Source organism: Brassica oleracea, chromosome C8 (assembly GCF_000695525.1).
Source record: "Brassica oleracea var. oleracea cultivar TO1000 chromosome C8, BOL, whole genome shotgun sequence".
NCBI classification, from domain to species: Eukaryota; Viridiplantae; Streptophyta; class Magnoliopsida; order Brassicales; family Brassicaceae; genus Brassica; species Brassica oleracea.
This window is the reverse complement of record NC_027755.1, coordinates 37,195,260-37,209,522: the sequence shown is the minus strand read 5'-3', so window position 1 is coordinate 37,209,522 and position 14,263 is coordinate 37,195,260. Positions and strand designations below refer to the sequence as shown.

The 14,263-nt window shown below is 37.7% G+C and overlaps 4 protein-coding genes across 5 annotated transcripts in view; 1 reads left to right on the top strand and 3 right to left on the bottom strand.

Moving 5' to 3' along the window:
* Position 1: 1 nt before the first annotated feature.
* On the bottom strand, positions 2–2,416 carry LOC106311691 (DEAD-box ATP-dependent RNA helicase 36). Its single transcript, XM_013748947.1, has 6 exons — positions 1,756–2,416; positions 1,178–1,500; positions 886–1,089; positions 736–817; positions 550–648; positions 2–361 (listed from the first exon to the last, which is right to left on the bottom strand). The coding sequence occupies exons 1-6, from the start codon at positions 2,356–2,358 to the stop codon at positions 206–208; spliced, it is 1,467 nt and encodes a 488-aa protein (XP_013604401.1). The 5' UTR covers positions 2,359–2,416; the 3' UTR covers positions 2–205.
* A 2,280-nt stretch (positions 2,417–4,696) lies between these two features.
* Positions 4,697–7,511, top strand: LOC106307737 (metal tolerance protein 10-like). Of its 2 annotated transcripts, none has more exons than XM_013744773.1 (6): positions 4,697–5,090; positions 5,684–5,796; positions 5,880–6,125; positions 6,208–6,288; positions 6,367–6,597; positions 6,978–7,511. In XM_013744773.1, exons 1-6 carry the CDS (start codon positions 4,841–4,843, stop codon positions 7,317–7,319), a joined length of 1,263 nt encoding a protein of 420 aa, XP_013600227.1. In that variant the 5' UTR covers positions 4,697–4,840; the 3' UTR covers positions 7,320–7,511. The 2 variants fall into 2 exon arrangements, with proteins under 2 accessions (XP_013600227.1, XP_013600226.1); XM_013744772.1 differs by having other exon boundaries at positions 4,697–5,033; positions 6,978–7,503.
* A 33-nt stretch (positions 7,512–7,544) lies between these two features.
* Positions 7,545–9,949, bottom strand: LOC106307738 (putative ALA-interacting subunit 4). Its single transcript, XM_013744774.1, has 8 exons — positions 9,767–9,949; positions 9,156–9,214; positions 8,989–9,063; positions 8,795–8,908; positions 8,636–8,706; positions 8,264–8,561; positions 7,875–8,164; positions 7,545–7,752 (listed from the first exon to the last, which is right to left on the bottom strand). The coding sequence occupies exons 1-8, from the start codon at positions 9,852–9,854 to the stop codon at positions 7,695–7,697; spliced, it is 1,053 nt and encodes a 350-aa protein (XP_013600228.1). The 5' UTR covers positions 9,855–9,949; the 3' UTR covers positions 7,545–7,694.
* Positions 9,950–11,211: 1,262 nt separating this feature from the next.
* Positions 11,212–14,263, bottom strand: part of LOC106308205 (threonine--tRNA ligase, mitochondrial-like) — a 4,285-nt gene continuing 1,233 nt past the window's right edge. Inside the window, exons 7-20 of the mRNA XM_013745341.1 lie at positions 14,155–14,263; positions 14,024–14,079; positions 13,837–13,933; positions 13,658–13,744; positions 13,467–13,551; positions 13,258–13,352; positions 12,929–12,961; positions 12,756–12,842; positions 12,577–12,669; positions 12,395–12,487; positions 12,097–12,318; positions 11,930–12,001; positions 11,519–11,590; positions 11,212–11,437 (exon numbers count right to left, since the gene is read on the bottom strand). Of these exons, the coding sequence (XP_013600795.1) occupies positions 11,336–11,437; positions 11,519–11,590; positions 11,930–12,001; positions 12,097–12,318; positions 12,395–12,487; positions 12,577–12,669; positions 12,756–12,842; positions 12,929–12,961; positions 13,258–13,352; positions 13,467–13,551; positions 13,658–13,744; positions 13,837–13,933; positions 14,024–14,079; positions 14,155–14,263 (1,303 nt within the window). The 3' untranslated portion in view covers positions 11,212–11,335. The remainder of the gene's footprint in view (positions 11,438–11,518; positions 11,591–11,929; positions 12,002–12,096; positions 12,319–12,394; positions 12,488–12,576; positions 12,670–12,755; positions 12,843–12,928; positions 12,962–13,257; positions 13,353–13,466; positions 13,552–13,657; positions 13,745–13,836; positions 13,934–14,023; positions 14,080–14,154) is intronic.

Here is a 14,263-nt window from a genome sequence, read left to right as displayed (position 1 = left end):
GATTAGAAATTTCATGGTATTGTTTCTACTAATTTGGAAAAAAACTTGCGACTGATACGTAAGTGTTTATCTTCAGAAGATTTGAAAATGCAGACAATCAAGATTCAAATACTAAAAGTAAGAACATTAATAGACATTGATTCTCAGAGATTTGATGATCAAAATGAACTTAAGAGAACAAAATTTGATGATGATTTTTTAGTCATCAGTTTTCTTCTGCAGATTTTCTCGTTTTGCTCCGTTTCTTAAGCATCCCTTTATCCGCAAGTGTTTTACGTTTCAGTTTCCTCCGGTCTTTGACCTTGTCTTCGAATCCATCGTCTAGCATCTTCATCATCGCCACCCTTTTAGCTTTTGATACCTGCAGACACAGATCCAGAAACTTCCGCGTAAGCCTTAAGACCTTTGCTTGAAGTTGAAATGCCTTATATACCAAGATGAACTAAAACCTAATACTAGAACACCATGGTGAATCAGCTGGTATTGTATAAGACTAAGCCAACTACATAAGACGAGAACTTCTAATGTATCGCATAGCGAATCTTTTACCTTTGTGACTTCTAAACTGTCAGTGATCTCTCTGTAGTTGTACAGTTCCATCTGTTTTCCAACTTCCGCTTCTATTTCATGAATAAGGTTCACATCGGTCTGCAAAATAAAATTCAAGGATTGGGGTAACGAACTACAAAACTTGAGAGCAATCCTCATGTAATTCCATATAATCTCCAGCTATACCTCAGTGATAATGCTTACAGCCAGTCCTCCTCTACCAGCTCTAGCTGTACGTCCAACACGATGAACATAGTCCCTAGGATATCTGATACAAGCCAAGCATAATATCAATAAGCTTCAAAGCACAGTTAACAGAAAAAAAAAAGAAGGTACCTTGGAATGTCATAATTGATTACAAGGTCAACAGTAGGAATATCCAATCCACGGCTGGCTACATCAGTAGCAAGCAGTATCGGTACTTTCCCGGACTTGAATTTACTGAGCGCAGAGAGTCGCAAAGACTGAGAGTTCAGTGAATGCAAAGCTGCATTCTCCACTTCCAGCTCTTCAAGCATAAGACTCAGCCTTTGACATGTTCTAAACACACAAACCAAGTCTAATCAGAACATTTCAAATGGAATCACAAACTAATAGAGTGAACTCAGTAAAGCAATGAATATGAGACCTGCAAGTGGAGACAAAAATCATGGCTGATCGAATCTCCTTATCTTCCATCTGCGACAAGATGTGGACAAGATACAGCTCTTTCGCATCTTTGTCTATGAAAATGTACTGCTGCTTAAGCGTATCAACGGTCTTTAAACCTTCGTAGGCTTCATAGAAATAAGCTTTGTTTGAAGAATGCTCAAGCAAAGTCTGCAAGTTACTCGTCATCGTAGCGGAGAACAGCAACGTCTGTCTAGTTTTGGGCAAGCAGTTAAAGATGGTGCGCAACTCGTCTTGGAAACCAACATCAAGAACTCTATCCGCCTCATCCAGCACCAAGAACTAAATCAAACAAAACCACAAGAAAAAAACAATAAGACTAATCAAAAGGTTGCAACCAGTGATTTTTTCTATACATCCGCCTAATCAATAATCTCCTATAAGTTCAATCTAGACGTCTGCCTAATCAAAAATCCTCTATAAAACATCTAATTACTGTCAGATTTATCTTAAACCATTTTTCAAAAAATTGGTCTAGGATTAAAAAATTCCATAGCAATAATTGGAGTAAGAAAGGTGGAAACTTTTTAGTATTACCTTGGTTCTAGAGAAGACAGGAGGAACATCAGGATTGTTCTCGAGCAAAACCTTAATCCTCCCAGGAGTAGTAATCACAACATGAGGCCGCGAGATCAAGCTCCTCGTCTGCGTCAGCATATCCATCCCTCCCACGACCACAGAGCACCGCAGATTCAAACACGACCCCAAGGCCTTAAACTGCTCAGCGAGCTGGAACGCCAGCTCTCGTGTAGGCGTCACCACAAGGGCGAACACTCCGTAAGGATCCTCGGCGAGGCGGTTGAGTATCGGCAACGCAAACGCCGCCGTTTTGCCGCTACCGGTTTGAGCTAGCCCCAAGACGTCTCGTCCGGCTAGTATCTTGGGGATGCAGTGGGTCTGGACCGGAGTGGGTTTGCGCATGCCGAGCTCCTTGCAGGTCTCGGAGGCCCACTCGGAGAGTCCGAGGGATTCGAAGTTCGCTGCGGATGTGGTGGAGTCGGTGCTTGTGAATTTCTCGAATTGGGGAGTGGGATCGAGTTTTGGAGGTTGGGTTTGGGGAATGGTTTTGGGGGTTTTTTTGCGGGGTTTGGCTATGATGGTGATTCCGCATTCTTCCGACGACGACGTGGGTTCCTCCATTCTCGTTGGATCGGAAGAGAAAGTTGAGAGCTTTGAGGAGAGTTTATCGCCGGAGAGATACGTTAGCCGCCGTTTAGATTGTTCTTGGATGTATATATAGACGCGTAAACTAGGGGTGTTCAGATCCGGTTTAGCTGAACCTGGATATTAAACCGGAATTTAAAATTTCTCTATAAGCAGTTCAAATCGAGTTTAACCATTGCTTGCTGTGTTTGTTGGGGAAAAATGATTTATTTGGTATGTGACTTCAAGAACTATCTATGTCTATTTCATTACAAATATTGCAAATAAATTTAAATAAATTCTTTTTAAAAAAATGTATAAAGGTTATCTAAGTTAGTAAACCGTTAATTAAGCTGACTCCACATCTCATCCTTTATAACCATTCAAACAGGAAATCGAACTAATACTTCAATGCATGAACCCCGTAGCCATAGGGAACCAGACCTATATAAGAAATGTGAAAGTAGGGGCTGCTAAGCGCCCAGACCCAGAAGCTGCAGAGGCACAGAGCCGACTCGACTGAAAAGAAAGGTGAATGAGTTACCAGCTACAGAAACTATTCACTCTGATGTTACACAATTTCCTGCGAGAAACACCTTTCTAATCTAGCTCTCAGCTGGTCTAGTCCAACCCTTGCCACAGGAGGTTTGCAGACCTATCAGTCGAGTGAATTTGTTTCTCGGAATTGACTGTGAAGCCAATATGGTAAAGTTTGTTGAAGTTTTTTTTATCTTAAATTAAATTACCAAACCTATTTCAAGATTGTTTACGACCTCTTTGAAAGAACCAGTTATTAATTAGTTTTATTTCTATGGCGCTGTTAATCAATCATTCACGTACGAAACAATAAGCACAAAGAATTAATAAAAGAAGAAAAAGAACAAACAGTAGAAAAGAATCTTGAGTTACAAGCACATGAGTCCAAGCTAAATCATTTAATCTTCACCATATGTGTATGTAGCTTCCTGGATCATTGATGAAACAGAGAACCATCAATATCTAGAGTTTTTTGTTTCTATCAGAAAGAAAAAAAAAAGAAAAAATTGTTGCGGTTATCAACATTGATCCCTCTTGGACTCTTCATAATAACTAAGAGCTTGCTCGATCTTGAGCCAAAGTGGACATGATGATGCCTGAAGATCGACGTGTTCAGGACCTTTGATATAAGCTTGGACAATGAACGTTAACGTACCTAGCTTGTTCTTCTTTTTGTGGTTGTTAAGGTTCGAATTATGAACGTTTTTTTTTGGTGTAACGAATTATGAACGTTGCGTAAGTGAAAGTGGAACATTCGTAAGTACACAAAAATGTGGCTCTTAGATTATGACGATAATTATCATAGTGTTTTTTTATACGATAACTAAGCAAGCGAATTTATTGATTAACTGTGAACCGAATAAATAAGTGATGAAGTGACATCGCATCCACTTTCAGGAAAAAATAGCAGACACAAATTGATATATGCAGGGAGAAACCTTTAGAGATATATGGGATTTTTGTTAATAACACGATGTTACATAAAGAAAACCACTCGGAGAAAATGCTGGCATAAAGTAGAAAAGTTTGACTTAACAAAAGGCATACGGGACAAAAGTTTTTGTAATCGTGGGAAACCACTTTGATCTCAAATTAATTAATTCAGTCTTTATCATAATCCACAAAAATCTTTATTTTACATGGTTGTTTTCAAATAAAAAAACTTTTGATTTTTTTCTTCTTCTTTTAATGAAGAAACTATAATGTAAGTTTTTTTTTGACAAAAATTGTAATGTAAGTTTTGGCGTGGTTTCTTTGGACCATGCCTTTTGCACCGCCAGTGACCACCTGGCTTCGTCAACTCAACGACATATAAGTCTCATATTTTTTTGTAACAATTAATTTCACATTACGTGCACATTTCCAAAACAGAAGTCAAAATGTATTTCGTGTATCTTAAATCCCCTAAGACGTTTCGTCCAGCTAGTATCTTGAATTTTTAATTTTTAATTTAAAAAAAATAAAAATAGTATAATTTTTTTTATAAATAGCCTGAATGAAATTGAAATACGCTGAAAACTCGAAATCTGAATAGATTCGGACCAAACTGGAACGCCAACCCTTAGATATCTCTACGCATTTCTTAACAAACGTAAATAAAATATCATACATGTATAAATTCTCTAAATAGAGTAGGTTTGTAAATACTAACCAGTATTTCTTGACCAAATGTGTGCATATATTAAGAAGAAAAAAAAATATTGTTATTCTTATTTTTATATATTACACACCAAAATAAATGTGTAATTGACATTTTGTTTGTTTATTTAACTTTTTCTCGTCATAATAGAGAGAGAGAGAGTGGTGTGCGAATTCTATACTCAACTTCCTATATTCCCTCTTCATATATTCAAAACAACAAATCTTTGTTTCTCTCTGTCTCTCACAACTTCCCAAGAACCACCGTTCCCTTTTTGGCTTTTGAAATTCGAATGATCGAAGAATGGCGACGGAGCATATAACCCGTAAGGCAGATGAATACAGTGTCGAGCTTTTACCTAGCGACGACGATGCGCCGCCGCCGCTTTCATCATCGTGGCGTCTCAGCCTCGATACTTTTCGACTTCCTTCTTCCCTTTCGTCCACTGGCCGTCACGACGGTCGTACTCGCTTCTCTCGCTACTTCCGTACTCCCAGTGAGTTATATGTTCTTGGTGTTTCAGTTTTCTTTTTGGTTCTTGCTCACATGTTTCGTGTGGATCATCGAAGGATGTTACATGAGTTGTTGTCTGAACTTAATCACGTGCACGAAACACAAAAGTAATTAAGCAAATGTGTACTTGTTGGATTATTGTCACACTCTTCTGTGAGATATTAACCGTTCGCAAAATAAATTCAGAATATAAAACTATAATTGTATTCTGATTACTAAAACCATTTCTATTGATCGATTCAAGGAATACTAAACTTTCTTCTTTTGTTGATTCAAAGTTATGAAGCTTTTTAATAGAATCTCAAGCTTTTTTGGAGTCTGTATATGCCAGATCAGATTCTTTGTTTTGAAATTATGTGGATGCTGAATCAGATTCTCTACAGAGGTTTAAGCAAAGCGTTGAAGAACTAATGATATGGAAATTAAAACCCATTAACGTCGACATCCAGAGTATAGCAAGATGAAACAGTCGTTTCGGGCTCCTAAAATTTCAAAAACTAACATATATTGGATCATTCGCCCCCTAATTGATAAGAAAATAATAATATATGTATTGAATCGTTAGTATATCTTGTTGTATATATATCTTGGAAAAGTGTTTAAGTTTAAGCATCCTACCTTGTGTCAATGCAGGAAAGGAACGTAAAGTGAATGAATATTACAAAAAGCAAGAGAGGCTCCTCGAGGGATTTAACGAGATGGAGACTATCCACGAAACCGGTTTTGCATCTGGAGCTTCAACTGAGGTCCGGCTATGCATCTCTTAGGGTATATTGCTCCTTAAGTTCTATTAAGCTTAATGCATCGTCAATTTTTTTTATGTAAACAGGAAGAAATGAAGAAGCTTGCAAAGAGTGAGAGACTGGCTGTTCACATCTCGAACGCTGCAAATTTGGTGCTTTTTGTGGCAAAGGTTTATGCCTCTATGGAGAGTAGATCCATGGCTGTGATTGCTTCAACTTTGGACTCTCTCTTGGATCTCTTGTCTGGTTTTATTCTTTGGTTTACTGCTAATGCCATGAGCAAACCAAACCACTTTCATTATCCTATTGGCAAACGACGCATGCAGCCTGTGGTATGATCTTCTGTCTATTAACTCTTTATTTTGTTTCACAAGAAATTAAACCTACTTATAACGCTTGATATATATATAACAGGGCATCATTGTGTTTGCTTCCGTGATGGCAACTCTTGGACTGCAAGTTTTGTTAGAATCAGGAAGGCAACTAGCCTCCAAGGTACATCAAAATGTTTTCTTCCGGTAACTTCTTCCATCGGTTATTTGATGTTTCTAACCAATTCTCTCTTTGTTACAGAATGGTATTGATATGAATAGCACAGAGGAGAAATGGATGATAGGGATCATGGTCTCTGTCACCATCATTAAGTTCTTACTCATGCTTTACTGCAGGGGATTTCAGAATGAAATAGTTAGGGCCTATGCTCAGGATCACTTCTTTGACGTTGTGACTAATTCAATTGGCTTAGCAACAGCCGTCTTGGCTGTCAAATTCTACTGGTGGATTGATCCCTCTGGTGCTATACTTGTAAGTTTTCTCTCAAATCTTTTCAATTTTACTCATTAAAAAACTCTGTAACTTTGAAATAATTAAGAAATGTTTAGTGGGATTACACTAGGGCACATCTCATAAATAGCTTTTTTTTTTTGTCACAAAATATCATTCAATTTTTTTTTCCAAAATAGCATTTGTTAATTAATGAAAACACAAAATAACCTCACATTCTAAACTCTAACCTTGATCTCATCCTTTAATTACTAAACCATAAACTCTAATCACTACGCCTTAAATTCAAATGTATAAATATTTATTCTCTTTTTTGTTATCTTTTGGAACAAAAACTTGATTTATTGTTATTTAAGGGTATTTCTCATAACAGTAATGTTTCTTTCTTTTTATGGTTGCAGATAGCTTTGTACACCATAGGAACATGGGCAAGAACTGTACTAGAGAACGTCCATTCACTGATAGGACGCTCTGCGCCACCAGAGTTTCTGTCTAAACTGACATTCTTGATATGGAACCATCACGAACAAATCAAGCATATTGACACAGTCAGGGCCTATACGTTTGGGTCACACTACTTTGTGGAGGTGGACATTGTTTTGCCAGAGGACATGAGACTGCAAGAGGCTCACAATATCGGAGAGACACTTCAGGAGAAGCTCGAGCAACTTGCTGAGGTGGAACGGGCTTTTGTTCACATAGACTTTGAGTTCACTCATCGTCCTGAACACAAGTGTAATTAGACTGACATTTGTAGAAAAAAACACAGACCAGAAGAGATTCAGGAGGGGAATGATAAGTCTAAGTTATATTCTAGTGGTAGTTCCTTAGTTTATGTTCCATGGACGTTGTTTTGTCTGTATGGAAATCGAATAAACGATGTTTCTTTTCAAGTCTACTGTTTCTCCAAATGTACGAGTGAAAACGTGTGGTTCGGTTATCGTAATCTTGAATAAGTAGTGTGTCATGTTGACAAAAAAGACCTGTCTCCCTTAAGATTTGGTGTAATCTTGAATAGTTGAATAGTGTGTTCAGTTTTGTATTCAAACACAAACAAACAAATAAGAATATTGCTGGAAAGTATGTGACAGAGATACCAAGCAAACAAAACAACTCTATCATCGTCCACCTCCAGCACTCCTGTTCCATGACAAGTAAGATGGATCTCCCAGTTGCCTGGAACACAAATATTAATAACCTATAACATTATATTCATTTACTATATATCTAGTTTTGGTGATGTAGACTCTTAAAGATTCTCTGTGCACTGTATTGGAGAGAATGATATAGATTTATACCTTGGCTTTGCTAGATACAAGACGGAGAAGAAGACAGCCAAGGACAAGCATATGCTACCAACAGTTAAGTAAGCAATCCCAAGGAAATCATTCCTTCCACCAAGCCAGCTAGTGGTAGACAGCACAAGCTTTTTCTTTCCATTGAAACTATAAGTGTTGTAATTGTTCTGCAACAACACCTTTATGGTATCTCCAGCTTCAAGATCAGTGTCTATTTTACCATACAGCTTTCTAAATATTGGTAGAGCTGCAGTTCTCATCCACACTATTAAGTCTTCTTGCTCACTCAACTGCCAAAAAGCATTTAAAAAAAATTAACAATGTTTATATTATCATTTGTTTCTTTGACCAAATAAAATGCTTCATGCTTCAAGAAAAAGATCACTTACTGGAATCTTTGGATCAAGACTTTTACCGCCGATGGGAAATCCTTTCTGGAAATTTTTGGGGAAGACGTTTTTACCAAACTTTGAATCTCTATCGCTTTTCCATGAGATGTCTTTCTTATTCACAGATAGTTTCTGGTTGTTTCTAGTGAAATCATAAGTATCATTGAACAAACTCCAAGCAACAAGACCACAAGGAACAATAGGTTCACCACCTACTGTATCTTCTGGCGCACATGATTTCACATCGTTTTCATCTTTTGGACTTCTCAATTGTCCATCTTGTCGACTTTTCACATACCTGCACCAGAAACATGCTCAAAAGATGGTACTCCTAGATTTCAAGAAACATTACAAACATGAGTGAGATGTTACCGTCGATGATTTTGGTAATAGTTCTCAAGCTGGTAATAAACATAGACAGGATTCTTCATAGTTTTTGTCACCTATCATAATTAAAAAAAAGAACGTTGTGAAAGAAAGGTAATGAAGGAAACTATATGTATACCAAGTATAAAGATGATGAATATCTACCGTTATTGTTCTGTTACACCTCTTATCTTCTAAGCCCTGTATGTACCTCACTTTGTTGTCTCTAAAGGATAATGGAATGCAGTCTATGTCATATTGATCAACAATTTCGATGACCTTGTAAAAAAAAAAAATTATATTCACAGTCAGAAATAAATGTAGCTGGAAAGTGAGAAAAAACATAATTAGAAACATACACCCTGAGAGGCAAACAGGCAAATAGCTCCGAGAGGGATAAAGACAACCCCGGAGACAAGAAAGGTCAGAATCACCTGCACAAGATCATAAACAAGAACTATAATAGTAAACATTGAAAACTGTACTCGTAAGAATGTTTACGTTGTATGAGTTGTTGAAGCTTTACCCATTTTGGAGTAAGAATTGGTTTGCATGCTGGAAGCTCCTGTTGTGTAAATCTTGAATCTGATGCAGAAAATGTTGGCCAACAGATTAGGTTTCTAGTTTACAAATCTAAGCATTTTATAAGAAGAGAGAAGTTTGATTTGCTGGGAGTTAATCTGACAAACAAGAAATGGGTTTAAACTGCAACTTTGTCAAAATTTCACATGAGATGGATTTTTAAACATACCAAAGTAATAAGAAAATAAAAGCAGCCATTGTGTATAACATGTAGTACTAGATTAAGATATCACTAATGTGAATTTTTGCCTATATGATATATCTCTACACAATGTAAAATTTCCAGTTAATAGCCTACCAGCATCTCAAACAAAGAATATGAGTTTCAGACATTCATTTCTATGCGCACATAAGCTCCTCTCGATAGAAATACATAGAACGCATGATCAATTACAACAAATAAAGGTGGTTAATGAAAAAAAAAAAAAACATTCCAGAAAACTAGGTCTTATCGCAAAGCACACATTTATCAGATCAGCCGGTAACAAAAAATGAAAAATAACCAGAAAATGCAAAACATGTATTAAAATTTGGGGATAGAAAATTATAGATCACATTTTGGACGCTTTGAGGTGATTTTGGCAGCAGAAGCCTCAGGGGATCCACCGCCCAAGGCAATTGATGACGTTGCAGAGAAGCTCATTACGAAGAAATTATCTTTATTTTTTGACAAAAACGAAGAAACTATATGTTTTTTTAGTTTTGCTTTTTTGCTGGTTTGGATTTGAGTTTTTGGATATCCGCATTAATAGTCTATCCGAATTTTAAGTTTTCCGATTGAGATGTCTTCGGTCATAAGACCAAGGTTATTATTGAACCGGAATTAGTTTGGTGATCTGATGAATACCATATAATATAATCGATCGAGCCGGTCATAATTACATTCGATCTAGTTTAATTCATTATATTTGATCTCAGTTATCAACTAAGTCTATTTTCGCCTAACGAAAACTATTTAACATCATTGTGTTCTAAAGATACCGTTGCTCACATCATTTATCTTCCCTATATCAATCTCCATCACTATCAAATACTTTACGTAGAATTTAGGTTCTACAATACGCTCTTTTCATGTTCGTCACATCTCACAACTTAAGAAATCGTTGCTACAGTTCTTCACTTTCTTCCTTGTGGTAAAGTATATTTTTACTATTCTTTCATACATCTCTTTGTAGTTAAAGTAGCAAGACAATTATGAGTCTGATGTAGGATACAAGAGGTAGCCCCAAAGAAGATTAACTGCCCAAAAACACATGATATATTATCTACTAACCAGCCTCTAATTACCAAAGTAGTATCTTTTTCTAATGCATATATACATATGAATTTTATCTACGTGGGTTTAGTCACTATATATAGGAGGTGCGACTAGCCATCATTTGAAATTATTCCCACTCTCATTGTAGTTTGATCACTGGTCAGAAATGGGACGGTTACACGATCTGATTGGTAGTAAAGGCACCATAGACATGGGGGTACACTTACAGCCACAGTCGGAGAAGTCTTATGCACCCATAGGAGATGAAGACATCGAGCTCCTTTTCTCATTCAGGTTGAGGTTGAAATAAATAAAAAACGAAACCTCATGCCTAAGATTGAGGACATTCAGCTCTGGAAGCAGAAGGAGGACAGCTACAACGATAGGTTCTCATCAAAAAATACTTGGCATCAGATTCGGGGAAGTGACAGTACAATGCTCGTGGAGTCAGAGTATGTGGTTTTCACATTCAACGCCAAGGTATGCCTTTCTTATGTGGTTAACGAACCTCACTTACAGGACTTTACTCCATCGTAAATTAAGCACCAATTACATATACAAACCCGCGCCTGCCTCTAGTATTAACATAATTTTCCTGTGTTTTGGGTTTCTGAAAAATGTTTCAAGACCGAAAATTGGGATAGGAACTGGCATTCTAGAATATAATCTAACTAGAGACGGTACATATTTTTATAAGCTCTAGTAAATAATCCTTAAATAGTCGACAGAAAAAATCCTTAAATAACAAAACACACAATTTTTTTCAAATGAAAATGAACTCGAAATTTGTTTTCATACATATGGGTTTTAACCCGCGCTGGTTTCCCTCCAACTATGGAAACTGACTCTGTTGCCGTCTCTGGTTCTCAGAGAAAGTTGGCCGTCTTGAGTTTGAATTCATCCAGCAGATTCTCGACGCTCAGCACTGGGAACTCTGAAAGGTCTTCGTTTCTTCGCCGAACAGTCACCTGAAAACAAAAAGGACATAACTTTGTCATAAGAGGCCTGAATGGGCAGAGGAAGGAGCAACACTGGGTTATAAAACTAACATGTCCCGTTGTAGTTTCTTCAGCACCCACAACCAGTATGTAGTTGTACTGCGCAACCTGAGCTTCTCGCACCTACATCACGACCACGCTGATCATCAATCATCATGTATACGGGAGATTACTTTTGCATAATCACTCAGTAAGACCGACCAGGCTTCCCATACGTTTTATCTTTTAACCAGGAAATAAGAGTACTTTGTTGTAATAAAAAGGAGAAAGAAAAAATATATTCAAACTTCAAAAGCACGAAACAAATACACTGCTTCTTAGCATTATGTCTAAGATGGGTCACTGAAGTTGTTTGCCTATTGTGACACACTAATTCCAGGTCAAAAGCCACAATTTCTTGCCCACCAAGTGCAAACCTAACCGAAAGTACCAGAACATAAACCTCAATTGTGTACAAGTTACCTTCTTGCTGATGTTTCTGTCTGTTATGTCAACATCAACATAGTACCCAGCTTCATGAATTTGTTCTCTCACCTGTTTGAATAATTGCAGATAAAAGACAGAGATTAAGATTCTCCAGAATAAACTGCAAGTGCTCATAAGGAGGAGTGCAGTCACGAATGTAAAACCCTTTCAGCGTATTCATGAGAATCCTTTGACAGTGAGCAGACTATGGCCTGGCGCGGACTAAGCCAGAAGGGCCATTTTCCTTTGTAATGCTCCACCAATGTGGTAAACATACGCTCAACAGATCCTAACACCGCTCTATGTATCATCACAGGTGTATCCGAATTCCCTTCAGCCATAGCTGTGTATTCCAGCTCGAAGAGGGCAGGAAGTTGAAAATCAAGCTGATGTGAAGCAAACAAGGATCAAACTCATATAGCAAGATTGTAAGAAAAAACTAAAAGATTCTAGGACCCCAACTTGCAAAGTAGCGCACTGGACGTAGCTTTTCATTGCATCAGATACTGTTATGTCTATCTTCGGGCCATAAAATTCCCCGGCTCCTCTGTTCACCTGCAGAGTACATCACACCTCCAGAGTGAATAATGCATACTCTTTCAATAACAAGTTTGAGTAGAAACATCAGAAAGTAGTACACATACAAGGAATGGCTTTCCAAAACCTTCTAGTGCTTCTTCAAGGTCCCTTTCAGCTCTATCCCATGTTGTTAAGTCTCCAAGGTACTTCTCTGGTCTCTGAAATTGAAAACAACATGCACACAATGGGATACCGGACCATCTAAGAATCAAAATTTGGTACAAGAGATCTCCAGATATCCTACCGTTGAGAGCTTTAGCTCATAGGTAAACCCAAATTTTGTGTAAACATAGTCAACGAATTCCAATGCACGTTTCAATTCTCTACTAACCTGCGAAAAGACAGAATACTTCTAACAAGGAGCTGGGAGGATAAGGAAGTCCAACGTTGCTATAAAGGAAGTAAATAATCTCAAACCTGATCCTTTGTACAGAATATGTGTGCATCATCCTGAAAAGAAAAGGAGAAGACATTGCCAAATGTTATGTTAAGGAAAATTGACTAGTTGGCAAAGTGTGTGGTGAATTCCTCACTTCACCATGGCAAATAGGCTCTAATTTAAACGCTAGAGAGTAAGAAATTTACCCTGATCTAGTAAAGCTCCTAAAGGAGTATAAAATACACTACGTTTCTTTGTGTTGTTTTCGCCTCTTGATTATATAAACGCATAAATATTATCTTTTCCGCAAAATATAATACCAACACCCCGTTAAAACAAGAAGAAAGTTCAAATGCAAAAAAAATACCTGCTGGAACCGTCGGGTATGGGTCAAGCCACTAAGAGCTTCACTTGCCTCATTTCGATGTAACACTCCAAAGTCGGCAAGTCTAATGGGTAATTCTACATACCATACCATACCATTAAAGGAAGGTGTCAGCAAAAAAAAAATGATATAATTTAGAGTAAGACTTATTCCTATATCTAATCAAGCAGCACTAGAGGAACATAGGGTACCTTTATACGAGCGAAGCCTGTGTTGGAACATCAAGCAGTGACCAGGGCAGTTCATAGGTTTGAGCCCGAACTCTTGTTTATCAATCTGTGCAAGGAAAAGTAGAGAAAGCCATTCCATTTCAACTGTTAAAATGGCATCTTCAAAGCTAGACAAAGCCAAGAAGAATGTTGAGGTTTGCATGCACACTTACATCAAACGTGTACATATTTTCCTTGTAGTTTGCAGCATGTCCGGATGTTTCCCAGAGTTTCATGTTGTAAATATTTGGTGAAATAACCTGGCCAAATTCAGTGTTAATCTAGCAACCCCTCTGCCACGGTCATCAAGTCTGCTAAAAGAAAAGGTGAGATGATGAGAAAAAGGAAAAACCTCTTCGTAGCCCCTTTTCCGATATTCATTCCCGATGAAATGCATCAGCTTATTATATACGCGAGTGCCATGTTTCTCGAAGAACCAACTCCCAGGGCTGAATCTCTTACATATATATATATTGTTAGTTTCGAGGAAATAAAGAGGAGCTAGCAAAGGCGATACAGTATATTAGCACAGAAAGAACCTGAGTGGGTGACAAAAGAAAAGTTGGTGATGGTGGCCTAATAGCACCGAAAGCAACTAAGTGGGAGAAAAAAGACTAGGTGAGCATAAGAAAAGAAATTGTAGCTTGTAGATATAGAGTAGGAATCTCACATTCAAACACTTGAAAGCTTTCACAAAGGAAGTATTTGGTATATGTGGTCCACTACACAGATCAACCAAAGGACCACACCTGTAGACGGTGGTTTTGTCCTCGGTGAGG